Raw genomic sequence first — 16798 nt, forward strand, 5'->3', positions numbered from 1 at the left:
AGTAGAATAGAAGCATCGCCACCCCACCCCCACTCACCATGGCCCCCTCCACCTCTTTCCCCCTTTTCTTCCTAATGTAACTCTAATGTCTCAACAAATTATTATTATTATTATTATTATTATTATTATTATTATTATTATTATTTAGTTATTTATACCCCGCCCATCTGGCTGGATTTCCCCAGCCACTCTGGGCGGCTTCCAAGAAAATATTAAAATACAATAATTCATCAAATATTAAAAGCTTTCCTAAACAGGGCTGCCTTCAGATGTCTTCTAAAAGTCAGATACTGTAGTTGTTTATTTCCTTGACATCTGATGGGAGGGCGTTACACAGGGCAGATGCCACTACCGAGAAGGCCTTCTGCCTGGTTCCTTGTAACTTGGCTTCTCGCAGTGAGGAAACCACCAGAAGGCCCTCCGCGCTGGACCTCAGTGTCTGGGCAGAACGATGGGGGTGGAGATGCTCCTTCAGGTGTACTGGGCCGAGGCCGTTTAGGGCTTTAAAGGTCAGCACCAGCTCTTTGAATTGTGCTCGGAAACGTACTGGGAGCCAATGTAGGTCTTTCAAGACCGGTGTTATATGGTCTCGGCGGCCGCTCCCAGTCACCAGTCTGGCTGCTGCATTCTGGATTAGTTATAGTTTCCGGGTCACCTTCAAAGGTAGCCCCACGTAGAGCGCATTGCAGTAGTCCAAGCGGGAGATAACCAGAGCATGCACCACTCTGGAGAGACAGTCCGCGGGCAGGTAGGGTCCATAGCTGTCAACTTTTCCATTTTTTTAAGGGAAATCCCCTTATTCCGAATAGGATTCCTCGCAAGAAAAGGGAAAAGTTGACAGCTATGGTAGGGTCTCAGTTGCGTACCAAATGAAACTGATATGGAGAAAATGTCACTTGAAAAAAGAGACATTGCACATACTTTTTTAAATCAAGAAATCTTTAATTAAAAATATGTTTAAAAAACAAAGAAAGGAGGGTGTGCGACGATGTCTCTTTAAGAGCGATTTCTGCCCAGGTAAAAGTGGGCGGCGCCTCTGCTCCCGTCCCCTCCCCTCTTGCCTCCCCTCCGCGTACGTCGCGGCGGATTAGCAGCTGCGGCCAGCTCAGCGCCTGAGGATCGGACACACACACGGGGGGCGGGGGAGAGACAGATTTAGCTTCGCGGGAGGAAGGGATGTGAGCGTGCGTGGTGTGTGTCCCTCCCAGCCTTTGCACGGATGAAACTCGCGCGTCCCTGCTAGCGATCGGGGCGAGGAGGAGGAAGAGGAACCTTGCCTCTGGGCTGGGACTCCACTTCCTGGAGAAGCCCCCCTCCCCGTGCGGAGTTTCGGCGGGGATCCCGGCTTCACCTGGAGAGAACAGCAGAAGGAGGAGGAGCCACAGCAACACCTGTCCAAAATGAAGGACCGGCTGGAGCAACTGAAGTCGGTGAGTGAGGAGCCTCCTTTCCTTCGCCTCCTCGCAGGGTGTAATGCTGGGCTCCATTGAGCGCCGCCGAGCTTACTCCCGAGTAAACAGGGAGGGGATCGGGCTTCGGGAAGGAAAGGAAAGGAAAGGGCGAAGAAGCCCCACCAGGGGGGCTAAAGGAACGAGGCCAGGTCTATTCTGAAGATGGGGGGTCTGTATAGTGAGACATCCTGTGTAGTGGGTACAGCGTTGGACTTTGACCCAGATTCAGATCCCCATTTGCCCATGAGACTCACTGGGTGACCTTGGGCCAGTCACAGTTTTTAAGCCTAGGCTACCTCTCAGGGTTGTTGTGAGGATTAAAATGGAGTGAGGGGTGAGCCGGTTTGTGACCCTATAATAAATGGTTCGTGGAGGAGCCATACGTGCTTCCTTGAGTTCCTTGGAGGAAATGCAGGATATAAATGTAGCTCACCATGATATAATTCAGCTGCACCTGCTGTCCCACCCCTTGCTGGTTGTATTCCCCACAAGCAGAAGTAGGTTGAGTGGATCTGCTGTCCACACTGTGGGAGCAGAAGTGCTTAAACTTATTTTGAAGTAAAAATGAAGTTTTTCAAAAGTGGGGGGTGAGGTTTGGTGGGGAGAGAGGAGGCTTACAGTCCAACAGGTTGTAAGCTTTACCTGATAGAGGGACCAGAAAAGTGAATTTGCTTCCACCTGACAGCAGAAGCAAAGGGTTGTGAGACTAGGCACTGTTGTAAATGCTACACAACAGCAAATATGTTTATTGCAGCTTGCACAGGCACAGCGGCACATTTGGGAGCTACAGCAACTGTCAAATCCTTGGCACATGTACTTGTAAGGTGGGGCAGATGAATATGCATTTGTGTGTGCACAGTTTCGATGTGCGTGTTAAAAACAAACAACAGAGCAATGAGTAAAGCTGGCTGGGAGGCAATGGGAAAGGAGTCGTTTCCTGAAGAGAATTAATGGAGGGGCAGATTTGAGAAGATGATTCTTGGAAGGAGTTGGCGGTCTCCTTTTCCTCTCCTCCCCCCACATGTTGCATGAAGAAAACTGGAGTTAGTCACTTCCTCCTTTTGGTTTCCCTCCATGTGACAATCCTCTCTCTCTTTCCCCACCCATGTGCACAGACTTTCCACTAAAACATGTGCCCCAGGACATGGCTGTGCAAGATGTCTTGAAAGGGATCGGCACTTTGGGCTTCGGTACTAAATTCATATAACCTGAAACATAACCCTCAGGGACTTATAGCTGCTATGGAGGAGCCCTTATTCGAAAAAGAGTGTTCCTCCATTCATACTTTTGGGTCACTGTAGACAGAACATAATGCACATTCTCTCAGAACGTGACTTTTTCTTAGACGAGTAAGCCAGTTTCCTAAATTAACCTTTCAGCTGTATATGTAATACACAAAGCTAGCTTGCAATGAGAGTTTCACTACGATTCTCGTAAAGTGCACAATCCTTGCAGAGTTACTTGTACGTGTGAAGGGGCTGCACATAGTGTGATCTTAACAAGGTGGGACCCTCAGCGCAGGTTAATTTCTCACAGATTTTATTGCCAGAAGGTGTTAACTAGTTCAATGTGTGCCAGGCTAAGTAAAGGCCTAGACATGCGCCTCCTTTCAAAGCTGATGGAAAGGCCTGGTTCAAAACCCGTTGTTTTCTCTTACACCATGTAAATGATAATAATGGAAAGGGGCATGTTATGTTTGTGCTTGTTTTGGGTGCAGAGTTTGATTCTATTTCATCTCCCACTTTCCAGCGCAACAAGAGCTCCTTGCCTGTTGGGACTAACCGGTTGCCTAATTGTCGAGGAAGGATGCTGTGTTAATTGTGGCTGTGCCACCATGCCCCCTCTCCTTGCTCTTGCAGAGTTATGAAATGTAGAGCTTAGCCAGAAAGAAGGCTGGCAAGATGCCAAAAGTGGACTAGTGACTAGTAGAGAGAGAGAGGTGTTCAGCTCTACCTGGAGAAACACTGCCAGTGCCCCTGAATTTGAAATGTACGAAGGGCTGGCTGCTGCAGTTTGGTCATGAGAAAATGGTGTTTGCCCATATTCTACAAACTCATGTCAGATTCATTTTTATTTTAAGCCAGAAAAAGAGGTTTGAGGGATTGTGACAAGTTCAGTTGAAATATTGCCAAAGCTTGTAATGCAAAAGTCATTCAACCACATAAATCTTCTGATGGGTATATATACTGTGTCCCCCTTGAATGAGGAATAACTCCTAGATACATCTTGCCCATTTTTCTGTAAACTATTCCAATCTGGTGGAGGGAAGTAGCAAGTGGCACCAAAAGTTACTTTGTTTATTTATTGTTTCATAAAATTTATATATTGCCAGACTGTATACAATATATTGCTAGATTGTTTCATAAAATTTATATATTGCTAGTCTGTAAAAAAAAAAAAAATACCTCAAAGTGGTTTACAAATAGGTTCTGCTTATGAGCAGGCAGTAATGATTTCACACTTCATATGACCTGGGATTGAGCTGTGGCCGTGAGATTGGAGATAAGTGGCAGCAGACAGAACCGGGAAGAGAGAAACTCAGTCGGGAAGATAAGACTGAGAATCCAGTGAGGGGGATTATGGCAAGAGTCTTCAATGGGTGGGGCTGGTCCTAGCTTGGAACCTTTGTTATGCCTCCGATAAGAGAGAATATAGAACGCTTATCTGGCTTATTTTTCCAGTTCAAGTGACACAGGTTAAATAGAAATGTCAAACAGATGAAGTCAAACTTCAGGTTTCACAGGCATACCTTGCTTTCCACACACACACACACACACACACACCCCAACACTGTTGAGGGGCAGTAGCACTGCTGAGCTGAAATATCTGAACGACTTTGAAACTGAACTAGAACTTGTCTAATGCTAGAAACTAATACCAGGCTGCAACATAAGGAAATGAGGGGCCTGTGGCCTTGTCATATCAGAAGAGATGTCACTGCCCTTTTCTGTTGCGAATTCCAGAACAATAACTATGCAAGTCTATTGTGACAAAACCAATGAAGGGCGGGAGTCTTGGGATATCAGAAAGGATAACATAGCTACTGTTTTTGGTGGGTGCAAGTCCAGAGGTGCAATAGATTCATATACAATACAGAGAAGGCAGCAGGGGGCAGGAACCTTGAGAGAGATTGCAAGCCTGTGGCATCTGTATGTGAAATTCAAACTGATATAAAACAGTCTATTACCAGTGGTAGTAATTGGTATGCTATTTCCCAGCTCTGCTATGGTAACATAATGTCCATAATGGGAGAAAAACCCATGGTCTTGATGAAGACCTAAATCAGTGGAATCAAATTTGCTGATGAACCTTGGCAGATCAGTTTCATGCTGGTGCTTTCTGCTGTCTTCCTTCGTACCATTGTTTTCAATTAATGGTGACTTCTGAGTTAGCATCAAAACGTCCTGCAGTAAAATATTCCTCTGTTTTTGAGCTTTAAAATATATTGAGTTGTTTAATACCAGGGTTGTGCCCATTCATTCTTTTGTGTAAATTCGTCCTGTTCGTCCTATGTAGACCATATAAAGGCATTGCTGGCACTTGTTCCACCCTCCAGCATATTATGCCATCACCTACTAACAAAGCCCTTCTGCTGTGCCACAATAAATCTATTCCTGTATGAGGTGCCACGAGAGCCCTTGGAGGCTGTTAACTGTGAAGTATCCCTGCTTGTAAAATAGGAATAAAATTTGTATCAAGAGGGGAGTTCTCTGGCTTGTGTGTGCTCTTCGTTAATTAAAAAAAAAGTGCACTGAAGCAACCTGGATTCTGTAACTTGCGCAAATTATGCAAACTTGCACCTATTATCTCAGTTTGCATAATTTTTTATGCTTCTGCAAGTCAAGGGGGAATGCAGTGAACTCTGCAATGTACTGACGCCCCATTCCCTGGCTGCTAACAGAACCTTTTCCTGGCTTTTGAAAACTTTACTGGACATTACTCTCTCTCTCACACACACACACAAATTGTTACTTAAAGATGAAAAACATTCTTTTAAAAAAGAAAGGGAAAAAGCTGACATTGTCAGGATGCTGAATTATCTTCTTTTCTGTGTGTGAATGGAATTCGGGGAGATGACACAACCTTGACAGTAATCTCTGGATTTCCGGGAGTGTAGGTTTCTGTTCTTGGTCTGTGATTGCTCCAGGCTGGGAAGTAGCAATCCTATGAACCAGAGAGAACTGAGTTTTCATTCCTTACTTTAGAACAAAGGGGAATATGTTCCACAAGTCCTCCTTGCTTTAACTCAGAGAGAAGTGGTGGTGAATGTTATGCTCTTTTTCTATTTCATTGGAAGACAGGTTTTTAAAGGTGAACTTAAGCATCAACCAGTTTGTCAATAATACAATAGAAGAAATACTGCTATGATGACAGATCCCCCTTGAAAGGTGCCAGGTAGTCAGTAAGGAAAGGCTCTGCAATAGAAACTTCCTTTTTTATCAATGACACCATTATGGCTTTGGACTGGGGACAGCAGAATGAGCTGCAAAACTGCTTTTACTCTTTTCTCTGTGTTATGCTATATATAAAGAGACAGAAGATGCCTTTTCCCATCTGGGCCAGTCTGTTAGATTTCTTACCTGCAGAGCTAGAGCTTTGAAGTGAGATCTTTGTCAATAAGTTGTGCTCCTGGGCCTCAGTTTCCATTGCCAATACTGGATGCGTGTGTGGTTATTAGGCTGTTAGAACAAAGTCAGATTTAATACATCTCTGACTGGTTGTCTTTCCTAATCCAGATGGGCTCTGCCAGAGAACCGGATATTAAGTTTTGCTTTATTATTACATTTCTATACTAAAGCTCTTTTTGCCCCCACTCTAAAAACCAAGAGGGCTTCCCTAGCTCTGTCATGGTTTTCCCTGGAATGATATGTTCATTTCTGAGAGATATGGCGTTGTTTCCGATTTTCAGTTGGAATCAAATGTTGCAGCAGCTGCTTCTCGTGCCTCTTTTCCTGCCATGTGTATGTTTTTAAATAAAAATCATTGTATGCTATGGCCCAGTTCTGAAAGAATGAAGTGGTTTTCTTTATGGAGATCTGAGCAATTGCTAGAGACCTCACCCACCAAAAAAAACCTCTCTTGTTTGTGTCTATTGTGACCAAGTTGGGAAATGCAGAGTATAGGCCTGCATTTGCTATATTCTAGTGTAAATCTAAGGTGGGTTTTTGGGAACTGGTGGGTCACAAAGGTTATATAATAATTTCCCAGTATTTTTTAAGGGGAGGTATTCCTTTAAGGCCCACCTCTCCTTCGAAAGACCGGATGTGACCTTGTCCCTAGGGAAGTGAGGTCTGTGAGGTGATTCACCTGCATTTCGCCTAACTAGAGCAGGGTTACTCTTCCTTGTTCCATGACTTTTGGGACAGTGTGGGCTGCCCCCTTCCCCATCTTTAAGGAAAGAGCCATGTTTCCTGCCTGTGAGAGAGACTTGGTTGTTTCTCTGCCCATGATTCAAAAGAAATGGGGGCAGGGCAAAGGGAGCAAAGGAGAGGGAGTGACAGGGATTTAGTCAGGATTATAAAGCCATCAGCCAGGGCCAGAGGAGATAAAACGCTTGGGAGAGAGAAGGGGATTAATTTTATTTTTATTCCTCAGCAGACTCAAGTCCCAAACGGACAGGGGGAGATCTTAACCGAGGGGAGGGGGAGCGTTTCCAGAGAACAGCTTGCAGATCCTTTTCCTGAAGGAAGAGCTCTTCCCAGGAGGCGGATGTGTTGAGGAGGGACTCTCAGCACGTAGGTTCTCCCTGTTAGAGACATAAGCCCTATTCAAGAGCTGTGCTCACAGGTAAAACCTACATACCCAAGTGGGGGACAAGCCTCTGAATCTCGCCCTCCCCACCATTACCTTCCTGTTCATGGAGGGCAAAGGTCTCAAGTGGGATTTTAGCTACCTTCAACATCATATCTAGCTTCCTCTCCCCACCCCCAAATCGTCAGAACTGTAGTTTACCCCTCACAGAGCTACAAATCCCCAAACCCTTAGCAAACGACAGTTTCCAGGATTTTTCATGGGAAAGCCATGCACTTTGAATGTGCCGTGTGAATGTGACAGTAGTGTGCTGCATGACCAGGTTTTTGGGAAGTAGGCAAGGCTTCCTGCACCAGAGCTTTCACCTCCTCAAGTTGGAAGGTGACAAGTCCGGCAACAGGGAAGCAGAGCTTGGTGGGATCAATTTTACACACAAGCAGAATGCCTGAATAGGGTCTTAGCTGCATTTCATTCTGGCTTGGTAATGGCCTAGTTCAGCTGTGGGCAACTGTAGTAGAAGCTGTCCCTTGAAAGTTCCCCATATGGCAGCTTTTGACTGTGGTCAATCTATGTGTGTGTCGGCTTGTTCTGTGATGCTTACCCAGTGCCACAAATTTTATTGCGCTCCAGTGGGGCTATAGCATAGCAAAAGCAGGAGAAGAATAAACCATTTGTGGTGTTAAAAAGCCATGGAGTTTCTGCAAAAAGTTACGGGGTATGCGCAATGATTTGTAATGAAGGAGTGTGAGCACCCCCCAAAACTTTTGCAGGCTCAAACAGTATTGCAGTTGGAATCATATGTGACTGGTCTGATAGCATCATGTGCACAAATGACTATAAATATGAAATATAAAGGACATCTGAAGGGGTCTTAAGTTCCCTTCGTAAAGTATGCTGTGCTTCTTGTCCCATTGTGAGAGCTGACAACTCTCCTCTCCTCTAATAGCAACCAAAAGGAATCAATGGGCCTGGCAGCTATCATGATATTATTGCAGATGTTGTGGTTTAGGGCTTTCACTGGCTTTGTTAATCCTAAAATCATGAGGATCTCGGCTTTTATTTGAAAAGAAACAAAACTCCCAAGCTTATATTTGCATGCATGGAGAAAGATTGCCACTCGGAATGTAATTGGTTCAAAAGAGCTGTGTTCAGTGTTTACCTCAATTTGCAGCTATTTAGTATAATTATTTTTACATGCTAATGTCACAGCTCATAACTTTTGAATATGTGGGGTTGGTAGTCCTTTGGATCTGTTCGTTAAAAGCATCTAGGTCCCAAAGTGGGAAGCAGCGTGTGTTTGTGTGTGTGTGTGTGTGTGTGATCTTTAGGGTGACTTTGTGACCTGTGTATGCTTTCTCTCTCCTCTGTAGGCTTGCCAACTTCAACAAAAAACGGCATCAACAAATCCTAGCCTCTGGTAAACTGTTCTAACCTGCCCCACCTATCTTGGTGGTTGTTTCCTTTAAGGAAATCAGAGAAGCTCTTCACCTCTAATCATCAGTACTTGTTTGTCCCTCTTATCCTTTTGTTCTTCTAAAACTCGTGTTGTCCACTGAGAACACTGTGGTCCATCTGTGGCAGCAGTGGCTTCTGTTCTATTCCATGAATTTCCAACTCTATTCTGTCCCAGGTTTGCTGCATGAAGACCCTCTGACAAGCCACACCCACACCATACATTTACCCCCCTCAAAGGAATAATGGGAACTGTAATTGACCCCCCACAGATCTCCAATTCCCAGCACCCTGAACAAACTACAGTTCCCAGGATTCTTTGGGGGAAGCTGTGTGCTTGAATTGTGAATTATTTCCATTGTTGATCAAGCATATTAGTTTCACAGAAAGCTATAGAATATATTTTTTTTAAGTGCCAGCATGAATTAAGGAACTTGGGACTTACAGTTCTTAAGAGATCATGGTCACATTACTTCATACATTTAAAACACTATTATACCACAGGGAACTTTAGTTTAAGAGTGCTGACCTAACACAGCCACAATTCCTAGCACCCTGAAAACAAGCCAGGCTTTCCATGACTGTTAAAGTGGTTTAAATATATGGTGTGGATCTGACCCTTTTCTCATAGAAGATACACTACTCTCTGTCTCTCAAACAAGAAGTTCCAGAGTTTTTATTATATGGAATGACAATGTTCCTTTAAGTCATAGAGTGGTCTGTGTTAGATAAAACTCTGGGAAAGCTGTGTTTCAGCTTATACAAAAGCTTATACATCTTAAACAAAACTTTTAAACTTATACTTTGAAAATCATTTTAGAACAGTTTATATGGTAATTAAAAAAAAGTTTTTAAAAGTTAACTAGTGGAAGCTGACAGCTAAAAAGCCAACTACTGAGACGTTAGCTGTTTCTTTAACTTTCCAGCTAATTATGGTACCAGCTAAAGTTCTATGGCTGCTTGGAAAAAAGACTGAAGTCCTAGCCTTACTCACCTGGGAGTCAGCTTCACTTACTTTAATAGGACTTACTTCTGCGTAGACATGGTTAAGATTCTGCTGCCCTTCCCTCTGAGCTAAGTTGAACTTGTTCTCTGCTAAGTGTGGCTTGGCTTGCAGCCTTAGTTGTTTTTAAATGTTGTAAGTTTTTGAACTTGTGGCTCCAGAAGCATGCCTTATAAAGTTTAAAGCAAAAATAATAGCTGTTCTTACATGTCCAGGCAAATGACTGTTTGGATGGGCAAGTGCCCTGCCCTTTAGAACAAAGGAAAAATTGTGGGATAGCCCACATGGTACCTTCCAGATGTTGTGAACTACATCCCTGACCATTGGCCATGCTGGCAGGAGCTGGTGGAAGTTGGAAGCCAACGACATCTGGATGGCCACAGGTTCTCCATTCTGGCCTTAGGCCTTACACTGAACTGAAGGGCTTCATTTCTTTGGCTAGCAAACAGAAGTGACTTTAGGGAAGGCACTACTTTAGTATTTCTTCATTTCTTTTCTCTAGAATTTCTCCTTTTTGAATTTGAATGGCAGAACAAAGGCAGCCTCAGCCAAAGGGGAAGCCCTGAGTCAGAAGGATAGGCTGTCACTTCTTAGGAAAAGACATTTTGTTTCTGTGTACATATAGCAGATGTCTGCCCTACCCTTCAGCAAGAGCTTTCAGGGCAGCTCGCGGCCAAGTGAAGCCAATTAAAAGAGTAAAGCAGCATGGCAGCCAAACCTACAAACTGAAACAGTAGCAGAAGAAAAATGTGTAAGCTGACATTTAAAAAGGTCTGGGAGGATAAAAAGGTCTCTGCCTAACACTGACAAGACCTAAGACAAAATGCCAGGCAATGCTTGTGTTCCAAAGCTGGGGTACTACAGCCAGCTGCCTCACTTTGGAAGGCAAGGGCTCCGATGGTGGTTAACAAACAGGCAGATACTTGTGGTCAAAGGTAGGGCTTTACATTGTGCACTTTGAATTGTGCTTGGAAATGGGCTGGCAGTCAGGGAAGTTGTTTCAAAAGTGGCAAGAGGGGCTTTCCAAGGCTACTCTTAGCTAATAGTCAAGCAGCTGTGTTCTGAGGTTTTTAGGAAGTCTTCAAAGGCAGCTCCACATATAATGTGTTGCAATTATGTGCTTCTGGTAGCATGCTAAGATCTATTAGGGCACTTGAAGAGAATCTAAAGGTTCATGTTTCCGTGACTGGTGAAGTCATGGCATGCTGCTAGACTTCACCAGAAGTACGTACAGTGGTACCTCTGGTTAAGAACTTAATTCGTTCCAGAGGTCCGTTCTTAACCTGAAACTGTTCTTAACCTGAAGCACCACTTTAGCTAATGGGGCCTTGCTCTGCCGGAGCACTATTTCTGTTTTCATCCTGAAGCAAAGTTCTTAACCCGAGGTACCATTTCTGGGTTAGCGGAGTCTGTAACCTGAGGTGTCTGTAACCTGAGGTACCACTGTACTTCACCAGTGGTAGGCATGAAGTCTCAGCATATTGTTGTGGAGTGGTAATAGTCACTGTAAGCTTCTGCTTTTTAATTTGAAGTGTGTGGGGACCAGCACTCTGCCCCCACCCCCAGGGTAAAGTACTCTCTGTATTCTTGGAGGTACTTTTCTTGATATAACATCATTTGACATCAATTTCTTTTAAGGGATCGTGGTGGCGAATGGGTGTGATTAAAGCAGGTCGGGTTAGCACAAAGCAAGCAGTACATGCAAGATCTCGCCACAATACTACTGCAGTTCAAAAATGGTGCTGTGTGATGACAAGCATCATCCACACATAAACACATCAGAGGGCTGTGTAGTAATGCACGGCTGTGAATCTACTCTAAGTAACAATCTAATCCTAGGCAGTGTTCATTGGACAATCCTGCAGTGTACAGGATTTTCTGTACAGTTATGGTGGCTGGTAGTCAGCAGAATACATGGAAATCCTGTAAGCCTAAGGTTAGAATGTAACATAAGAAAACAAGGCTATTTTTGCCTTGTGTGAGTGTGTATGTTGGGCCATTTTGTTTTTTCCAGGGCCAGGCTGCCAATATGTACAACAAATGGTAGACTTGTTTTGCATCCTGGTTCTGCAGGAGGTGCTACATGATGCTTTGAGGAGATTTCAGAACCAATTGTGGCATGCTATCTGTACTTTGGGCTGGTTTCTGTGCAAGGAAATCGGACTCTTAGGATTAGTTGACACACTTACCTAAAATTTATTTTCCTGAACATGACGGAGCAATTTCTTTACAAGTCAGGTGTAAGTGTGTATATCACTCAATGCATATATAACAAGGAAAATAGAGGTGGTGGCCTATTATTTTTATAGTGGTTTTGCATGCAAAGTGCATTATAATTAAACATAACAACTCTTTGAGATAGCTGTTTGTTCTAGACCACCCAGCAGTCTTCAGTGACTTGAGCAGGACTTTGAAGTTTGGACACCCACTGTCAAGTTGTGTGCTCAAATGACAAAAATGCAGATGACTACTGTTGGTAAGGCGGCTGTATCTGCTATCAGTTCTGAAATCAAAACTCTGGCTGATATGTGATTATTTGCTTGGCTTACAAATCCCTAACAGATGACCAACATGCATCCTGTTCTCAGCGGTTTCCTGAGTAGAAACTTCAAATTTAGTTCTTTGTAAAAGGGGTGGGCCGGCTCTCTTAGCATGTGACGGCCAGAGTTGGAATGAAACTTACTGCTCTGTGAACTGGATGATGAAATCGGCAGCCAGCCTTCTTCTGCTCTTCTCCCCTGCAAGGAGAGGAAGAAGGAGGGCAGCTGCGTCAGCACTTGTGCTTAGCTGAGTGTAGTGAGAGTAAAGTTCAGCAGAATTGTTTGTGAGGACAGAATGCAGCTGTGAAAAATGTGCTCAGAGCCTACATACCTTGACCTTGGATCCTTTGAGGAGTAGAAGTAGCCAGTGCCATGGGAGTCATACCTCATGAGAACATCAGGCGATAAGTTGTTCCAGTTTTCTAGTCTTTTTCCACTGGTCATGTATTACCTTTCCACCTAGTTTCCTGTTGACATTGGTTTTAGCAAAAGCACTTATTGCTTTGGGCTTGTTTGGATGTTATCCCTTTGAGGTATAAACTTCCTTGAAGATGTGGTTGTAACAGGTGTCTCCATTGCTCTTCAGACAGAAAAAAGGCCTTTCCCCGGTCTCAAATCAGCTTTCTGCTATCCTGTCTGAGGCCTCATACACACTTCCACTTGTTCTGTGCCTAGAAAGAACAGGTCTGAGTGGTTTTGCCTTTGCCCTGCCACTTTCCCCCAGATATCCTACTCTTTAGAGCTAAACTGGAGCAACCATCAATCCGGAGAGACCCAATAGACCTTTTTCTCTGATTCAGTGGTTTTCCCAGGTGAAAGCAGTGAAGCAAGTGGAAGCTATATCTCCTTGAAAAATAAGGATACAAATCACATGATATGTTAGTTGTACCATGTTTGGTCCTTCCTGAAAGTGTGGCCTAGAACCTCAGCATAGACTAGTGGTTTGGGTTAACCACTTGAATCATAGAATTGTAGAGTTGGAAGCGACCCTTGAGCTCCATGTAAAGCTAATTGGGCCGCCATACACAGTTACCTGGGGGTAAGCACCATTAAACTTCAGGGCTGTAATGCCTTAATATACCCCTTCTCTCATCTGCAAGGGATATGTATGTTGCATCAGGGCTTCATATTTCCAGGATCAAGCTCCTCTGCACAATACATTAATGTGATACTTCCTATAACACTTACAGCATACAGTGGTACCTCGGGTTACAGACGCTTCAGGTTACAGAACCCAGAAATAGTACCTCTGGTTAAGAACTTTGCTTCAGGATGAGAACAGAAATTGTGGCGGCGGCAGGAGGCCCCATTAGCTAAAGTGGTACCTCAGGTTAAGAACAGACATCCAGAACTAATTAAGTTCTTAACCTGAGATACCACTGTATTATGGAGCACTTCTGTGTAAGCCTGAAAACTGATTTCTGTTGGTGGACTTGACTGCTTTTGACAAAATGTTCTCAGTTCTTAATAGTATGGTGGAACAACTGATGTGGTGCAGCTATTTCTGCTGAGACTGGACATGAGACACAGGAAAGGAATCCCAGCACCACACCGGTGTGCAGTTTTTGAATTGTGCACTTTTATTTTAATTCCATGCCGTTTAGCTTAGTTTTATTTAAAAGACTTTTAACCCACCTTTCAAGGTGCAGTGGCCTCATGAGGTGGTGTGCAAGACTCTAAAACACCTTAAAATAGAATAGCTACAATTTCAACATTTAAACCACAAACTAAGATGAGAGCGCAAGAGAGCACACACACTGGCAGCATTTGCCACCCCATATGCAGCACAATTCAATCCAACATAGAAAATAATTAAAATGCATTTATAGTTCTTCTTTTTTTAAGCAACAAAGCCCTATGGCCTATGTATTTCTCCAGGGAGGGAGTTCCAAAGCTGTGCAGCCACCACTGAGAGAGCCTCATTATCACTAATAGTAGCTCTCTCTGGTGTGGACTCATTATATTAAACAAAATCATTACATCTGTATGGCAAGTGTGGCTAACCTGTGGCTTTCCAGAGGTTGCTAGACTCCAGTGTCCATAATCCCTGACCATTGGCCATACTGTCTGAGGCTGGTGGGAGCTGGAGTCAGCAACTTCTGGAGGGGCTCAGATGTTTGCTGGGATAGCAGTGGATTGGAGGAAGAATTGGCCTATTGTGAAAATTGGGATTTAATGTTTACATTAGCTGCTTCAAGCTGTGGAGAGGCAGGTAAAATGGGTTAAATGAATTCTAGGAAGTTGGGACCGACATATAGCTGTATGTAAGGTATCTGCCAAGGCAACATGGCTTAGCTTGAAGGTTTGAGAACTACTCCCATAGCTGAGTACCCAGTCAGAATACTGCCGAAAGGCTTCTCCGGCAGATTGCGTGGCATCTCCTTTCCGCTTTGAAGGAGATCGTTTTTAGGCAGCACTGTATTATTTCTCCCTGCCTGCTGTAGGTTCTGCTGCTCAAGCAGAGGAATGTGTTGAGTTCAAGCTCCTGTATACACAGCAATGGAGTTGGGTATTCCTTAGAGGTTCTGTGACAAGGGAGAAGACCAAGCAGAGGAAGATGATGTCGCATGAGAATGTTGCGTGTGAGGAGGCAGAGATAAAAAGAGCAGATGTCGCCAGAGCCCGTGTCTATCTCTAATTTCCATAACTCTGTAAATAGAGCAGAGAATACTGTTGAAGGCTGGGGAAAGGAATATTGTGCGGGTTCAATGAATGATTCCCGCCAGTTGCGCAATAGGGCTTCTCCTCCCCCTGCACACACCCCAAAATTGACTTTAGGGGAGTTGGGAGAAGCCCTGGTACAGCTCACAGGGGGAGGAGAGGGGGAATCATTCCACCTGGCAATGCTTGCTTGGCTGGGGGGGGGGGCGGCGGAAATCACCTTAACACAATGTTGAATTCCTCCCACTGAGTAGTACAGAATTCAAACTGAGCTGTGACTAGAGTTCCTGGGCCTCCCCCCCCCCCGCTTTGGCTTTTTGCATATTTATGACCCATAAGAAGCCCATCACCCCACCTTTCACCAAGTCCTGTGAAGCACTACATCCCCAAATGAATCCAAGCCCAAGGCAGCATACATAAATAAAAAGGACGGACTCAAACTCACCCACTGCCATTTTGAGGAATTCCTCATTTTCACCAATGGTAGCAAATGTGATTTGTTTATATCTTTAAATTGCCTGTGGACATGTGAGTGCCTGCCAGAACATTCTGGGAGGTGTTTTCTGCTTCTTGGAATGTTACAATTCTGCAAGTAGCATTGTAATTCTTTTTCTACACCCCTAACTTTCTCCTTGTTCAGTCCATTGTGTTGCCAGTGGGAATGGTTATGTTCCTGAGGCAGCTCCCTTTGAGTCCATCCTAATTACTGGCAACATATACTAAAAGCACTGCTTTCTGACATCTCCTTTCAGTCATTTTCCTTATTCCATTCCATTGACTCTTCCAGATCCAAATGTATTTGCTAATTATCCCAAAGTGTGCTGACAATATTCTTCACTTCAGACGCAAAAATATGAGAAACAGTAATCTTGAAACCCATCAGCCACAACCCTAAGTACGCTTACTGAAATAGGGCTGGGGAAAATGTGAAGAGAAGTATTGTTTAAGTATTTAGAAGTTCCTGTCTAGACTAGGTCTATGCGGTTCCCCCCACAAAGGCAGAAACATTGCTTCACCTGCAAATGGAGGTTAAGGCTTAAACAACGTACTTGCAGGAACTCCCACCTTGTGAGTTGCCTTGCTAGATACTTTACAGAGCAAACAGGGGGGAAATGCTCGCTTCCCCCTTGCTGTTTGTGCTTGGTGTGACCCAAACATGCAATTTAATCTAAGCAGCAAGCATAGCTGCTGAGTTTGTGCATCAATAAAAGTAAACTCTGTAATTTCCCTCAGAGGACTGCTTAATAAATAGTTAGAAAAAATGATTTATGAGAAACGTGAAGGCTACAATACCAATGCCTTTTGAAGGGCCTGCCACTGCTTTTCTTCACAGGGGTGTAGGAAGGGGGGCAGTGGGGGCAGATGCCCCGGGTGCCCTCACTGAGGGGGATGACATTCGACGCGCCGCCTGCCCGTGACTCCCAAGCCTACCCCGAGCCACTGGGGGAAGGGGGGAGCTGCGCCGCTTTGCCGGCGGCATCCCCCCATCTCTCTTCATTTTGACAGCTTGGGGGAGGCTTGGGAGTCGCGGGCGGGCCACACACCGAATGTCCACCATGGGCGGCTCGCTCCACCCACGGCTGCAGGGCGTGGCGTGCCACTCCGGGCACCCGAGTGGCTATCTCGCGCCTGGGAGGGCACCCTCCACGCCACACCCCCCTCAGGAGCACACCTGCCCTGAGCAGCGCGGACATATGCTCCGCCACTGTTTCTTCATTACCCCATTTTTAAAAAGTCAAATAACCTAGTATATGTCCTGGATGCCAATGTAAGGAGTGGAATAGCCCTATGAATGCATCCTTTTCAAAAGCCTTATTGCCTTCAATTCATATTCTGCCGTCCAGCCTGTTGAAGTTCCTTGTTCAAGCATTGTGCATGAATCCTAAATATGACTGCTGCTGAATTCTCCTTTGACTCTCATGTGTTCCTAGCCAATGGCA

General features: G+C 44.6%; 1 protein-coding gene across 5 annotated transcripts in view; it reads left to right on the forward strand.

Moving 5' to 3' along the window:
* Nucleotides 1–1060: 1060 nt before the first annotated feature.
* Nucleotides 1061–16798, forward strand: part of STX3 (syntaxin 3) — a 40141-nt gene continuing 24403 nt past the window's right edge. For all 5 annotated transcript variants that reach the window (XM_083574389.1, XM_083574386.1, XM_083574390.1 and 2 more), the window contains exon 1: nt 1061–1430. In XM_083574389.1, coding sequence (XP_083430515.1) covers nt 1401–1430 — 30 coding nt within the window. In that variant the 5' untranslated portion in view covers nt 1061–1400. The remainder of the gene's footprint in view (nt 1431–16798) is intronic.

The sequence above is a fragment of the Podarcis filfolensis genome (assembly GCF_964270895.1).
Source record: "Podarcis filfolensis genome assembly, chromosome: 1".
Taxonomy (NCBI): domain Eukaryota; kingdom Metazoa; phylum Chordata; class Lepidosauria; order Squamata; family Lacertidae; genus Podarcis; species Podarcis filfolensis.